The sequence below is a fragment of the Grammomys surdaster genome, unplaced genomic scaffold (genome assembly GCF_004785775.1).
Source record: "Grammomys surdaster isolate TR1022 unplaced genomic scaffold, NIH_TR_1.0 126531, whole genome shotgun sequence".
In the NCBI taxonomy this organism is placed as follows: domain Eukaryota; kingdom Metazoa; phylum Chordata; class Mammalia; order Rodentia; family Muridae; genus Grammomys; species Grammomys surdaster.
In genome coordinates, this window is record NW_021621323.1 from 6,574,069 (window position 1) to 6,589,269 (window position 15,201).

The 15,201-nt window shown below is 46.7% G+C and overlaps 1 protein-coding gene across 2 annotated transcripts in view; it reads left to right on the forward strand.

Moving 5' to 3' along the window:
• The window catches only part of Nfkb1 (nuclear factor kappa B subunit 1), a 109,010-nt gene extending 94,373 nt beyond the window's left edge, over positions 1–14,637 (forward strand). Inside the window, exons 18-25 of one of the 2 annotated variants that reach the window (XM_028760382.1) lie at positions 4,938–5,139; positions 5,577–5,746; positions 6,051–6,153; positions 7,766–7,890; positions 8,592–8,658; positions 8,944–9,116; positions 9,902–10,079; positions 13,798–14,637. In XM_028760382.1, the coding sequence (XP_028616215.1) occupies positions 4,938–5,139; positions 5,577–5,746; positions 6,051–6,153; positions 7,766–7,890; positions 8,592–8,658; positions 8,944–9,116; positions 9,902–10,079; positions 13,798–13,958 (1,179 nt within the window). In that variant the 3' untranslated portion in view covers positions 13,959–14,637. The remainder of the gene's footprint in view (positions 1–4,937; positions 5,140–5,576; positions 5,747–6,050; positions 6,154–7,765; positions 7,891–8,591; positions 8,659–8,943; positions 9,117–9,901; positions 10,080–13,797) is intronic. The other variant, XM_028760383.1, reaches the window with a different exon arrangement.
• The last annotated feature ends 564 nt before the right edge of the window (positions 14,638–15,201 follow it).

Genomic DNA, 15,201 nt, shown 5'->3' on the forward strand with positions numbered 1-15,201 from the left:
CTCTCTCTCTCTCTCTCTCTCTCTCTCTCTCTCTCTCTCTCTCTCTCAATCTCTCTCTAGTGTAGCCCAGGCTGGCATTGAACTATCAATGCCCTACCTCAGCCTCTTGAATGATATGATTGACAAGCGTGTGCCACAGTTCCTGGCATGTGATCTCATTTTAAAATTTAAAAAAAATCATTATTTTAAAAGAAATTAAAAAGAAACGGGGAGATGACTCAGTGGATACAGTATTTGTTGTACAAGTGTGAGGACCAGTGTTCAGATCCCCAGATCATCATGGAGGCAGACTTAGTAGCAGCACCCCCCTCTTCCCCTCCTCCCCCTCACCCGTCATGGCAGGAGGCAAGCATCTTGCATATGCATCGAGGAACAAGAAACCCTGCCTCAAAACATTGTGGAAGGCATGGGACAACACCCACATTGTCCTCTGACCTCATGCATGTCCCTGCACCTACACACTCAAAGAAAGAAAGCAACAAGGAAGGAAAGAAATTAACTGCACATACACACTCAAACAAAAGAGCTAAAAATTTAGTTCTCTTTTATTTTAAATGAAACCATTAAATTTCTTCTTATTTTTTAATTCAGTATTTTAAAGTTACTTTGAAAAGTATAAATTGGAAGCTGGAAGTGGATCACATGCTTAAAGCTTTGGGTTTGGTCCTTTCCCCCCACCCCCCAACGCACACACACACACCAAAGAAACGGCTACGGCTACAGTTTGTTGTCCTGCAGCCCTGAGTGTTCAGCTGAGTGTCTCCTCACAGAGGGGCATGGCTGCTCTCTCCACAGCACGCCTCTCTGTCTACAGTGATTCCTATCTAGGGGAAGCTTGGGGCTTTCACTGACTCATGAGGTAACTAGGATAAGGTGTTGTTTTAAATGTGTACTTCAAGATCTGTCTTCCTTGGGCTTCCGTGCCATCTTAGGGTACTGTTGGTGTTTGGAAAGTCATTGAGCCCCAAAAGTTTAATTTTCCAAACTTTTAGGCAGATGGCACTTTTTAAAACTTTTTATTGGTTCTTTGTGAGTTCCACATCATGTACCCCAGTCCCACCCATCTCCCCATCCCCTCATATCTGCCCTCTGCCCTTGCAACCGGCCCCTCAAAATAAAATTAAAAACACACACACAAACAAAACAAAGCTTAGAAAACATCTCATTGTGCCACATGCAGTGTGTCACAGTGCATCCCACAGTGTATCCCTCTGTCCACACATCGTCACTTGCAAATGTTCCTTGCAAGGAGTCATTGGTTGTCTGTGACACCATCGTTATTGGATCCTCCCTGGGACTCCTCTCACTTGCTATTTCCTTGTGACGTGGAAATTCTGCAGCTTTGACTGACCCTTTTACACATCTCAACCGTTTGAAGATGATGTAGATTTTGAGGTGGGCCATCTCAGAACCCTGGACCTGGGTCTGGGTGGTAGCTGAGCTGGTCTGCCCACTGGCGCTCCTTTATCCTGCACCACCAGGGGGAGCTCTCCAGCACTGCTCCGGCTACGCCATCCGAGTCTGGCCATCAGCCAGAGGCAGGGTCAGCTCTCCAGTTTTCCTCTCCTGCTCTCCTGACCTCCTGGTGGCTCACCCATACCCGTGCCTCCAGAGCCAGCTCTACAGTGCTGCCCAAAGTGTGGGGCCCACCCTCCCAAGCGCTGCAGCCTGTGAGGGGCAGGGCCAGCTCTCCCACTCTCATACCCTCAGGGCTGCTCACCTGTGCTCCCTCCACCAGGGCCATATCCACTCTGCTGTGCAGGCCAGATGCAGGGCCTGCTCTCACAAGTGCTGCAGCCTGTGAGAGACAGGGCTAGCTCACCCCCTCTCATGACCCCAGGCCAGGTCTCCTGACTGCCTGCGGCAGTGAGAGGTGGAGGAAGAGGGGATCACCCCTGCACTACCTCAGAGAAGATGAGTGGCAGAATGCATCTTTAACCATCACAAGTATAAGAATAAACTGAAGAAGAGGAAGTTGCTACTTCCCAGTCCTCCTTGCAAAAGCTGCTTCCTCCCCTCGGCTGCTGGAGGTTGGATTCAGGAAGCCCTGTTGGCGATAGGATCTGCGGAAGCAGGCTCTATTGTGTGTAAACCAGCTTTCCATGTATGGAACCTCTCCACTGAGCTTAAGGCAAAGCCTCTATGATTTGGAGCCCTTAGACCCTCTTTCTCCCCTATATTTTCCACCTTGGCATCACTCAGTTAATAGACATAGACTCTGCCTTCCCTGGCATGCCCTGGCTTCTTAGCCTCAGGGACATTCTAACTGACAGACAGCTCTTGTGTTTCTGGTAACTGTTGGGTTTCTTTGTTTGGTTTTGTGAGGTTGTTTTGTTTTGTTTTGTTTTGTTTTGTTTTGTTTTGTTTTGTTTTGTTTTGTTTGAGAGAGGGACTCCCTGTGTTCGAGGCTGGCCCAGAACTTCCTGTATAGCCCAGGTTGGCATGGAACTGTCAATCCTTCTGTGTCTTCTTGGGTGCTAGGACTAAAAATATGAACTCCACCCCCAGCTTGGGAACTGTTTTCCTTTTAACTTGGAGTTTTTTCTTTGTTTGTTTGTTGGGTTTGGTTTTACTTTGTTGTTATTATTGTTGTTGTTGTTGTTGTTTAGACAAGATCCTATAATATAATGCAAACAAAATTAGAACTCACTATATAGGCCAGAATGACCCAAAACTCATGGCAATCCTCCTGCCTCAAACTCCTCTGAGCTGGAATTATAGATAAGCACCATCACACATGACAAAATAACTATTCTTGACAGGAAAGGATACAGTTTTCTAAGTAATTTATTTATAAATTATCTCAAATATTCTCCCCAAATATGTTTCACTAATCATAGCACATTTCTGTGACCATCTGTCATGATCAGATCCCCGCTGGAACCCACTCACTCTCTAGAATAGCCCAAGTGTGGTATAGAAAGGATTTCTGAAGTGAGTCTTTAAACTGCGTTCTCTTCCTGCATTCTCCAGTGTGTGACATCAGTATGTATGTCAGTTCCCACAGATTATTCTCCAGACTCTCATTTTTGCCACATATTTGTAATTATTGTAAATTTAGCATAAGCATAATCTTGAAATAACATAAAAGTTTATACGTTTGGTAACTCAGAATTACCTTGCGTAGAGTCTAACAGGTCCCTCTTCCCAAATGAAACTGTTGCATTTATAGGAAGAGTACTTTTCTAGGTGTTGGCTACAGACAGGTACACTGGAAAGACATGTATTCTTGAGCATATTCACATGCAATCCACATGGTTTTACACATACATTTCCTATCCCGCATCAGCCCTTCCCTTCAAGTTTCAATTTAAAATACTTTCCCAATTCATAATTTTTGCAAAATTAAACTGAGATGACCTGTATATTTCCTGAGATTGAACCAGAAGTTCACCTCCTAGTTTCCCCCAGCAGTTATGTCCTACTTAACACAATATTACAATTAGGAAATTGCAGCAGATCCTAGTCAGATTTCACTAATTGTATGTGCCTATATACATGGATAACTCTGTAAGATTTTTGTCCCTAAGCCAAACATGGTGGTATATGTTTATAGTTCCTATTATTCAGGAGGCTGATGCAGGAAGAATCCTTGAGTATAGGTATTCCAGTGCTGCTTGGGCAGAAAGCCAGACTGTCTCTAAATGGAAGGAAGGAAGGAAGGAAGGAAGGAAGGAAGGAAGGAAGGAAGGAAGGAAGGAAGGAAGGAAGGAACAAATGAGTAGTCAATCCATGTGCTTGTGGATGTGTTGGTAGCATTGCACCCTGTCTTGGCTCTTCACAGTGTTTATTCATCAGTTCATGGACAGCTGGTTTGTTGTCATTGCTCCCAAAGAGAATGATGTCATGCCCCCTAACTAGTTGCTCACTATCCACCAGGATATGTACTGTGGTGAGCACCTGTACTGTGTCTACCTGTCCATCTGTGTCACAAGTGGGTTACTAGGGCAGTTTGAGCCCTGAGCTCCACAGATGGATTCTAGGGATTACTTGAGCCACACATTTTGCGGTTGTTTAACATATAACCCTAGGGATTAAGATCTAGATGCCTAAAATATCACCATAGTGACTTGGGTGTTGGTGGCCCACCTGCTGCTGCTTCTCCAGCAGGAACTATTTCCTGAATGGGAGGTCAGGCAAGTCCTCGCTACGCAGCCTGGACTTCAGTGTAAAGCTCCTACAAAACAGACTGGCTGGCATTGAAAGAAAGTGTTACTCTCTGTCAGTGATCTCAGTTCTTTGACAGACACTTTCATGATGGGGTTAGCCTTGTTCGTTTCTGGAAAGAGTTTTCCATGCATCCTACTTACATCCATGAAAGCACAGCTTTGTGGTCAGGGTAGTCAGAAAGACCTTCCAGAACCTATTATACACATAGCTGGGATTGTTTTCTGCCCGAGCTTTCTTAGGGAAAGTGTTGAATTGGCTAACTATGTCAGTGAGAATCCAGCAGTACCTTTGGTATATAAGTAAGCATAGCTTGTAACTGTGGCTCTCTGGAGGCCAGCCTGCAGCTGTGTGCTCTAGTTTAGCGTATGTGTTTCCATACCATTGTGGAAGGAAGACACCTGTCTTGGTTACTTTCTTTTAATAGTCGATTTACGTTTTGTTAAAACCATGGCATTGGTTGGATTTGCTAATGTAAAGAATAACCAGCTATAGAGAGATTCCTATCAGAAATTCAAAGAAATTAAATTTACTTATAAAAATCATGAAGCAAAACTTCTTTTGCTACGTAAAGCTGCTAAGTATTTTAAATGTATGCTATAACTCTGACAGTTGAATGCTGGTTCCCTCCCTGGGCCTTGGAGCCTGGCATGTGGAACAAGAAGCTCCTTGAATGACAGATGTCCCTACAGTATGACTCCATAGCATAGTTCTGAAGCCATGGGCTACAGATATTCATAACCAGTGACTCCTGCCCCTTCTCCATGTAGACACCTTTGCACTTGGCCGTGATCACCAAGCAGGAAGATGTGGTGGAGGACTTGCTGAGGGTTGGGGCTGACCTGAGCCTTCTGGACCGCTGGGGCAACTCTGTCCTGCACCTAGCTGCCAAAGAAGGACATGATAAAATCCTCAGCATCCTACTGAAGAACAGGAAAGCAGCACTCCTCATTGACCACCCCAACGGGGAAGGTAAGGGCGGCCATGTTGCTGGCTAACCTTCCCCTCTCAGCTGCAGCATAAAAGCTTAGCATTTGATAAATTCGTCTGACTTGACTTTCACCATCCATACTCTCCTCAGCCTGCTGGAGTTCATCCTACCTTGTGGTTGTTTCTGCTGTTTACCCCAGCAAACTCCCTTAAAGATGATTTGGGAGGGTTACTTAGTAAGCGGAAAAGCAGGCCTTATAGAAAGTGTCCTGTATGTGGAGAATGTTTATTCGGTAGCTCAGTGTCTCCCATGAGCATGATAGGAGCTTGTGGCTTCTGAAAGCAAAACAGCAGACCATCTGAACCTTTGAAGCATGCCCTGAACAGAAACCGGAAGTGCTGCGACCTGGTGGTGTCCCTCCTCCCCACAGCCCAGTCCTGTCAGTCTCACCCACGTCTCTGCCTTTGCTTGGCCTTAGGTCTAAATGCCATTCACATAGCTGTGATGAGCAATAGCCTGCCGTGTCTGCTGCTGCTCGTGGCTGCTGGGGCGGAAGTCAATGCTCAGGAGCAGAAGTCTGGGCGCACCGCACTGCACCTGGCCGTGGAGTACGACAACATCTCATTAGCTGGCTGCCTGCTTCTAGAGGTAAAGGATGTATCGTGATCTTGACCTAAATCCCCCAGGAAATTTTAGAGAAGTCTTTTCAAAGAATGATGCCAGGACCAGCTGTGCTGTCAGTATTCAGCTCTGCTTGGCATCTGCAGTTCAGAGAGGCCACTTCCTGCATCCCCAGCTCCAGCCCAGCTCTCTAACTGGGGACTTCTTCAGTGACAGAGCCAGCCCAGTATGGCAGTTGGGTGAATGATATAACCTGAGGTGCAATGGAGATACCGAGGTAGACGAGTGGAGAAGAGCCTTCTGCTAACTCTTTCTTTGTGGGCGGATTTAGGGTGATGCCCACGTGGACAGTACCACCTATGATGGGACTACACCTCTGCATATAGCGGCTGGAAGAGGGTCCACCAGACTGGCAGCTCTTCTCAAAGCCGCAGGTAAGATGCTGCTGGTCACTGGCGACACCAGCAAAGCAAACTCTGCCTGCAAGTGCACTGCTGCCTTCGGAAGCTGCCGTTCTGCCCTGGGAAATCATGGGTGAATGAGAACCGCGTGATGGGCCACACTTCAGCAGCACTGAAGGCTCTGTTTGGCCCAATGATCTGGGGTTTACCTTGATGTTCACGTCAGTTCCCACTCTCTGATTAGTCTATGTTGCACTTGAGTTGTTCAGGTTGACTTGGTGACTATAAAATCTTGAGCTGTGTCAGCTTCTGGTCATATTATAAGCCTCCCAGAAGGAAAATACCTTCCTTTTGCAAAAGAGTCAGTTTAAGTAAATTAAAATTTTAAAAATTGTTTTAAATTTCACTAGAAATAAAAAGTCATCCTGTAATTGCCTTAAAAAAAGATACAAAAAGCCTAGCCCTGACCTCTTCAGAGTCATGAAGGTCACTTCAGGTACATGTGTAGCCCTCAGGTCTTCAAACCCATTTCTGTGTCATGTTCCTGGCTATGTTTTACTTACATTATAAAAGAGTGGCAAGACAGCACAGTATTGGCCCAAGTCAGAGGTTCTGCAGGCAGAACTGAAACAAATTCTTCATTCCAAAAGGCTGTGCTGAGCCTGCCAGTGTTGGGTAGACACGGAGCTGAACACCGATAGGTAGAATAGCCAGGAAGGCCTTGAGAGGCAACTCATACTAACATTTGGATTCCTTTGTGTGTTTTCTTGCTGGGAGCTGAAAATCAGTCAAGATTCCCAAGATTTGTTAGCACATTTTTTTCTCATAACAACACATCCTGCCTAGCACAGGGCCCTTATAGTTTATTTCTCCACTGATTAAGAACTAGGGCCCATTGGGTGCTGGAGAGATGGCTCAATGGTTAAGAGCACTGACTATTCTTCCAGAGGTCCTGAGTTCAATTCCCAGCAACCACATGAGAGCTCAAAACCGTCTGTAATGGGATCTGAGATCCAATGCCCTCTTCTGGTGTTTTGGAAGAAAACAACAGTGTGATCACATACATGAAATTAATAAATCTTAAACAAAAACAAGAAAACCAACTAGGGCCCCAAAAAAGTATGGCACTCCTGGAGGATAGAACTGACCAAGCAGATCTGTTCCAGACAAGCAGGAGAAGAGTGTGAGTTGTAGTGTGAGAAGTGTGTATTGGCAGGTGTGAATGTAAACGTCAGGACTTTACCACTGTGGGTGCATCCTGGTCTGTGTAAACTGCCACCTGCTAGTCCTTAGGTTTAGTTAAAAACATCCCGCAGAGTCACAAGTCCGAGGAGTACTTGATGTCCTTTATGTATTCACTATATCCTGATCACATCTTCCTCCTCTCCTCCCAGTCCCCTTCACATACCTCCTCCCCGCCTCCCCCCTCTTTATAATGTCCTTGGCTATAGAAGACACCCTTATGATACCTTTTCAGTTTAAGTAAATTAAAATTTTAAAAATTGTTTTAAATTTCACTAGAAATGAAAAGTCATCCTGTAATTGCCTTAATGAGCTAGGGACAAATTGTCCTTAGAGATGTGAGTCCTGTTGGAAGGTCACAAGCGTTTCCTTTTACATAACACTATGTTGCCTGACTCCGTAGGAGCAGACCCCCTGGTAGAGAACTTCGAGCCTCTCTATGACCTGGACGACTCTTGGGAGAAGGCTGGAGAAGACGAGGGAGTGGTGCCAGGCACCACACCCCTGGACATGGCTGCCAACTGGCAGGTGAGCCCTGGCCAGCCCATCTCATGGGTGTCTGCGGGGGAGCCCATGGCACAGGAATATAAAACCAGATGGTCTTCTTGGCACTGTCTTCCCTAAAGAACATGCCTTTGTTTTTATGAAGTCTGCTTATTGAGAAGATGAAAGATTGTCTTTATCCATGAAAGATGGAGGTCAGCTGGCCTGCGTGTAATGTTTGCTTAATCAGATCAGAGTTTAGATGTGAGAGCTTAGAAAGGCACAAACCTCACAGAAGAGTTACCCCGTCTGAGCACACGACCAGGATTCTTGCCATCTCTGTCAGAAACTAACTTGCTCAGAGCTTATGTGAGAGGTTTCTGAACATAAAAATAAACTAGAAATGCTCTTATGGGTTTCCATAAACATATTTAAAACCTTTCTTAAAACACAACTGAGCTTACACTTAAAGGAGAAAACACTAGGTGTTTGGGCCAAGAGAAAAGAGCCAGAGGGCAAAGAAGGCTGTGGACAGGTCCAAGATGGTTGGATTTGTAGGAATCTAAACGCTCTGTGCGCCTCTGGGAGCCTGTTTGGTGGGCTGGGTGTCCCTACAGGGAACACAGAAGACCAACCCCTGACATTCCTACCCTGTGTACTGTCAGCAAAGTCACCTCAGAGAACACCAGGATTTTTAAAAATCATTTCTGTGAATATTTTCTTACGTTTTTCTATCTATCCAACAGGTATTTGACATACTAAATGGGAAACCATATGAACGAGTGTTCACATCTGATGATATACTACCACAAGGTGAGGTGTGACCGGACAGAGTCTCTTAGCCAGTGTTGCCTCATGCTGTGGTTTACATGAGGAGAGGAGAAGCCAGCCTGGGCAGGGGTGTGCTACAAATTGTCTAGTTCTAATTTCACAATCTGAGATCCCTAGAGGCGCGGTCCTGAGCCGATAGAAGCACGGACTGCTGCTGCTGAGGGGACTTGGTAGACACTTGGTTGCCTCCATCAGGAGTTGGACGGTGACATGTCCTCTCAGATTGATTGTCCCTGGAAGGTGAAAACAGTCCTATTTCTTCCTTAGGAGACATGAAGCAGCTGACGGAAGACACAAGGCTGCAACTCTGCAAGTTGCTGGAAATTCCTGATCCAGACAAAAATTGGGCCACTCTGGCACAGAAGTTAGGTCTGGGGATATTGAACAATGCCTTCCGGCTGAGTCCTGCTCCTTCTAAAACTCTTATGGACAACTATGAGGTAACACAGCACCGTACCATTTAGAGTTGTGTGTATAACTAACTATTGGTAGATGACTGTGTCCACACCACTGAGCAGTGCAGCCCACTCCCCTACATACTAATTTCGTGGCAGGGAACCAGTCATTGCCTGGAACATGGGAGGCAAAGGGATCCAGGCCAGGATGACACCTTTTTCCTGAGAAGACTAATTACCTGTCTCTAGGCATTCCCCGTTTTCAAATTCTCAGAGCCTTCCTGTGAAAAATGCTCCACCCCACATGATGGGGATTCCCCCTAAGCTGTGATCAGTGTGCACATCCCTGTTTCCAAGAGGGGGACCGGGGGCCGTGGGTTCATTGTTCTGTCGGGTGACCCCTATTAGAGCAATTCCAAATGAAAAAGTAGACAAACATGGGTGAGATATTCTGAATGAGGCCGTCATTGCTAGCTGCTGCCTTCCCTGGATTTCTGTGCATAGACATCACCGTAGGCAGTCTCCTATCTCCGTGAACTCACAGGCTTCTTTCCCTCCCTTCCCCTCTTTTTTCTTTATCTCTTTTCCCCCTCTCTCCTTTATCTTCTCCATCTCCTTCATCTTCTCCATCTCCCTTATCCTCTCCTTCTCCGCCTCTCCTGTGATTTTCTGAATGGATTTGATCTGAGATGGGAACTAGAACCTAAACACCGTGTGTACTCCTTCCCTGCCCTCTCCCAACCACCAGGCTCTCCGAAGGGATAGATGTTGATGCTTACAGACTGCAAACAGGCTGGAACACACAGACATACTCTCGCTTTTCCTACCAGGTCTCTGGGGGTACCATCAAAGAGCTGATGGAGGCCCTGCAACAGATGGGCTACACAGAGGCCATTGAAGTGATCCAGGCAGCCTTCCGCACCCCGGAAACCACGGCCTCCAGCCCCGTGACCACTGCTCAGGCCCACATGCTGCCTCTCTCGTCTTCCTCCACAAGGCAGCACATAGGTAAAGAGGCTGAGAGGCTTCCTTTTCCTCCCCGGCAAGGTCTCTGTGCTCTGTGAGGTGGCACTACACTCCCTTTCCCTAGTCTTTTCCTGGACACGCCTTCCTAAGTGCCACCACTCCCCACAGTGCTCCCATACACATGAACAAACGGACCGTTCCCACAGACACTCACGTTGGCATATGGGTCACCTTCGAATCTCAGTAAACACTGGACACGGGGGTTAAAGAAACACTACTTCTCATATTTGTTAAATTTAGAGAAAGATTCTAAGAAAGGTGCACAGCCCTGGGGGTCACAGGACAAGGAGTAGGACCCAGGAAATACGCACACTGTATGACCCTTCCTTCCGTGCCACCACCCTCGGGTCCCCCAACCCCTCCCTCAGCAGTCTCCGTCCTTCAGTTCCTGTCATGCTCACGGTCCTGCCTCTGTCTTCCCACATTGACAGTCCCCTGTCACCCCCAGCACATACGTCTGAACGAATGGGTCTCAGTATAGACTTGAGCTACGTCATTGTGCTTTCTACAACCTCAGCACCCTTTCTGTCTGCTCATCTCCCGTAGCCACAAACTCCACTGACACCAGGACCAACTAGCAGTCTCCCATCTTGTATCATGCCAACCCCTGGGTGGGAGGCCTCCCGTCTGGGCTCAGTAGGTTGTGTGTGCCCTCCACCTAGGGCAGTCTTCCCCTGGGAACCTGCCTATCGCCTTCAGCAGGTCCTGAATACCTGACTCTTGCCTCTTTGTCCTGTACTGTCCACTCCTCCTCCACCTACTGTGGATAACCTAGTGGATAGGATGTAATTTCTCATCTTTAAAATCAGAAATTGAGAGAAAAATGAGACGTCACTTCCTTGTTACATCCTTTAGCTGAGTTCAAGCTTCTCAGAAGAATATGAAAGCCGCTAACCACCTCACCACCCTGTCTACCTGCTGACCCCTGGCGTCTGCTGTCCCCTCCTCTCCTAGGCTCTCCTCCACGTTGCCTGACTGGCCCTCATGCTGCTCCTCTGTGGCTGCAGTGGTCACAGCTGATAGCCTTCACTCACCAGTGTCCACTCGGGGCTCTGTCACCCACACCCACCCCGCCACCTCCTCCTCACTCTGAGCATGGGCAGGCCCAGTCCTAAGCTCCCTCCTCTGCAGAGACGTTTGTATATCTGTGCATGTATGAGGCCTGTATGTACATGTTCATGTGTGTGTGCACTGGGGTCCTTACGGCATTTTTATACATGCTTAGTTGTGGTTTATTCTCATAACTCTCTCATCCCCCATCCTTTAGCCCTGCCCCGTGTCCCCACTTGGACCCTCTCCTCCCTCTCCCCCCTCCCATCTCCCTTCCTACTTTCACATGTGTTCTGTTACCCTCCCTACCCCTTACATCCCTTTAAAGCCTGTTTCACACCCCCTAAAGGCCCCTTTCTAGTTTTCTGACCTCTGCACTCATTCCCACATAATACCCATACGTGACTGTTGGAAGCTAGGATCCACACGAGAGAGAGAGAGAGAGAGAGAGAGAGAGAGAGAGAGAGAGAGAGAGAACAGGATTTATGTCTCTGGGCTTCCTTGATTAGTATTCTCCAGTTCCATCCATTTCCCTGCGAATTTCATCTCTCTCTCTCTCTCTCTCTCTCTGGCCGAATAAATTTTATCATCTGCACGCAACTCATGACCCTTGCACAGACTCATCCTGGCCACGTCTGTCAAAAGTATAGCCAGGCTATGACAAAATCTAAGCGTGGCCATGAACGTTTTCTGGCATTCAGTGCCTCATGTTCAACCCGAAAGGTCTCCTTCTCTTCAGGGCAGATGCCCAGTTCAGCCCATCCTCATTGCCTGCCTGAACTCCAGCAGAGGCTCCTCGTCAGCCTGTCTCTTCGCTGGTCCCTCCATCTGTCCTCTACACCGTGGTGATGTGACATGATGGGCCTCCTATCATAATTAACTACGTACTCAGCAGCTAGGAACACGGCAAGTGTGAGAACCTAACTTTGTCCTCTCCTGTATCTTTGGAGAAGCCAGGTAGGGTGACAAATATGTGTAATCCCGGTAGCCCACACGTGGAAGAATGGACACCGAGAAGGGTGGATCCACGGGGCTCACTGGCCAGTATCTAAAAACAAGATAGAGAAGGATCAAGGAAGTCACACAATGTCGACCTCCCCCCATCCCAGGCGCGCACATGTGCACACATCCCACAAACACAAAGTAAATACTTAAATCTTGTATTAGATTTCCATCGTTGTTGACCAACTTACAAGGAGACGAGGTTTGGTTGGGCACACAGTGTATAAGTTCCATGGTCCACTGCCTTCAGGGTATGACAAAGCCCATCATCACACGGTAGAGGAAACCTACTCACTTCAAGGAGTTTGGAAATACACAGAGATGGGAAAGAGCCAGAGTACGCTCTTTCAAGGCCACACCCTCAGTGACCTAACTTCCTTCTTTGAGGCCCCACCTTCAAAGGGTTATATCACCTCTGAATAACGGGCTGGAAACCAGGCCTTTACTTAGCACATAGCCTTTGTAGGACATTTTAAGATCCAAACCATGATAAACAGTAGGCCTTTAAAATACTGCACAGTCCCTGTTACATAATAGACGGTTGATTGGATGCATTAACACCAGGACACCACCGTGGTAATGGTCATCGAGTCTCGGTGTTCTGACATTAAGATTCAATGATGAGATTCAAGCTTCTTGCTTAGTGTTAGGTTTCTGTTTTCGTAGCCACTCTATACAGAAATAATCTGCTCTGGTCAGATCCCCAGGGATGTTTTTCAGGCGATAGAATTATCTTAAGTTTTTAGTATAGACACATTTTTTTTTATTACAAAACAGGCTCATTTTCTTGCACACACCAAAAAAAAAAATGTTTTCTAGGCAATGTGTATTATTTAAAAGCTCATACAGCGCAGAGAGAGATGTCATTTTTAGTTCCTTCTTCTGTTACGAATTTATTTTGCCTTGTGTTCAGCAGTTTTCCTAGCTGTGAAAAAGTAAAATAATAGAGCAGTGAAATAGGCCCCGTTTTAAAAAGGAAAACATGCTTATTCTGAACCAAGAGAATTCAGAATGGATTCTCGTAAACAGAAAGATGTTCTCTCGGCCAGCTCTGACCCTGCAGCCGTCTCTAATGTCGTTTGATAACTCCTGCCGTTCATACAACCAAGCAGCATGGATGGCTTGAGATGGGATGTGGTGCGGGCGGAGGCGAGATGCACATCCTCCATACAGCGGTCCACAGCACAGCCTGGGAAGGGAGCCCCACTGCTGTAGGCGGTGTTCTAGTTTTATGATGGCCCTGTGACAAAACTCCCTGGGTTATGTCAGCTCCCAGATCTCCATCCATCACTGAAGGAAGACAGGGCAGGAACTCCAAGAATTTGAATCAGAAACTGTTGCATACTACTGCTTGCTTCCTCCCGGGCTCATGCTCAGCTAGCTTTCTCACACAGCCCGGGCCTGCCTTTCAGGAAGTGGTGCTGTCTACAGTGGACCCGGTCCTCCCACATCAGTTAACTGTCAGGACAGTGCCCCTCAGAAATGCCCACAGACCAGTCTTATCTGGCTGGTCCCTCATTTGCACCTCCCTCCTCAGATGATTCTAGACATGTGAAGTTGACAGTTGGAGGTGACAAGGACAGCAGGCAGAACAAAGCCCTTGCCATAGCCTAGGTCAGCCCCTAATGAATGTGTGCTTTCTCCGCAGATGAGCTCCGGGATAGTGACAGCGTCTGTGACAGTGGTGTGGAGACATCCTTCCGTAAACTCAGCTTTACAGACTCTCTCAGTGGAGACAGCCCCCTGCTATCTCTGAACAAAATGCCTCACAGTTATGGGCAGGAAGGACCTATAGAAGGCAAAATTTAGCCTGCTGCCAGTTTCCCACACTGTGTAAACCAAAGCCCTGAAAGTCCATTGCATCGTTCCAAAGGAGGAAGGCAGCGCACATCCAAAGGTGCTGGCGGATCACCGGCCTGCAGGGCCATTCTTGATTTCATTCAAGGCCTTCCAAATTTGGCCTCCTTTCTTGGTTCTGAAATGAAATTTAGATGTCATACACAGATGGTGTCTAGCAATCACAGCACTCGACTGCACGCTGTGTGGCTTGGGTATGGTGGCTTAGCTTTTCCAGCTGCTACTAGATTACACTTGCTTTGTGTTATTACTGCTGTCCCTCTGCTGGGTTCCTGCTGTCATTAAAAGGTGTCGCTGCCCCCACCTGGTGTTCTTTCTAGCCATCTCCAGTACAGCTGTGCATTCAAATTAAGATTAAGGAAAAAGATATTTTTAAATGAGTAACTTGATGCGCAATAAAAAACAAAGACATTGCTTTTTCTAATGTGGTTTATCTGTGATTTAAAGAAAACACATGAACTTAACAATATTTAAAACATGCTACAATCAGTGCTGAAAATAGTATTTTCCCCCTTTTCTGCATTTTACTATTGTAAATATGTTTTCTAAATCAAATACTTTAAAAGGAAGAAATGTTGGATTTATAAATGCTATTTTTTATTTTACTTTTATAATAAAAGTACAAGCACAATGTTGACCTCATCTTGTCTGATCTCTGCAAATACTGTCTCAGAGGAGTCCCTGTAAGTGTGGGACAGCCCATGCCCTATTTGTCACATTCACACTCTCCTTTAGACACATTTCTTTGAAGCTAGATATGTTCAAAAAAAACATCTGTGGAAATAAAAGTGGTCTAACCCAAGACTGAGGTTGAGTTTGACACATTCTGGTCCAGGTGATTTCATCTGGACACCTCAACATTCCATGCTATACAGTGTCCTCTCCAGTGTGCTCCTGTCTGTGATGTTTAACATACTGAAGCTTCAGCATGTCGTCAAGAGAATGTGGCTGTTGCATTCATGGCTTACTACGCAAAACCTGTACAAGACATGGCCCTTCATCATGTATGGGGAAGGACTGATGAAACACACACATACACATACACACACACACACACACACACACGGAGAGGGAGGGGGGAGGGAGAGGGAGAGAGAGAGAGGAAGAGAGAGGAAGAGAGAGGGAGGGAGAACAATCAGCTGTTAAGAGTTGCTAGGAAAATGGGAGTTCTTTCTTCAAATGGTATAGTCCATAC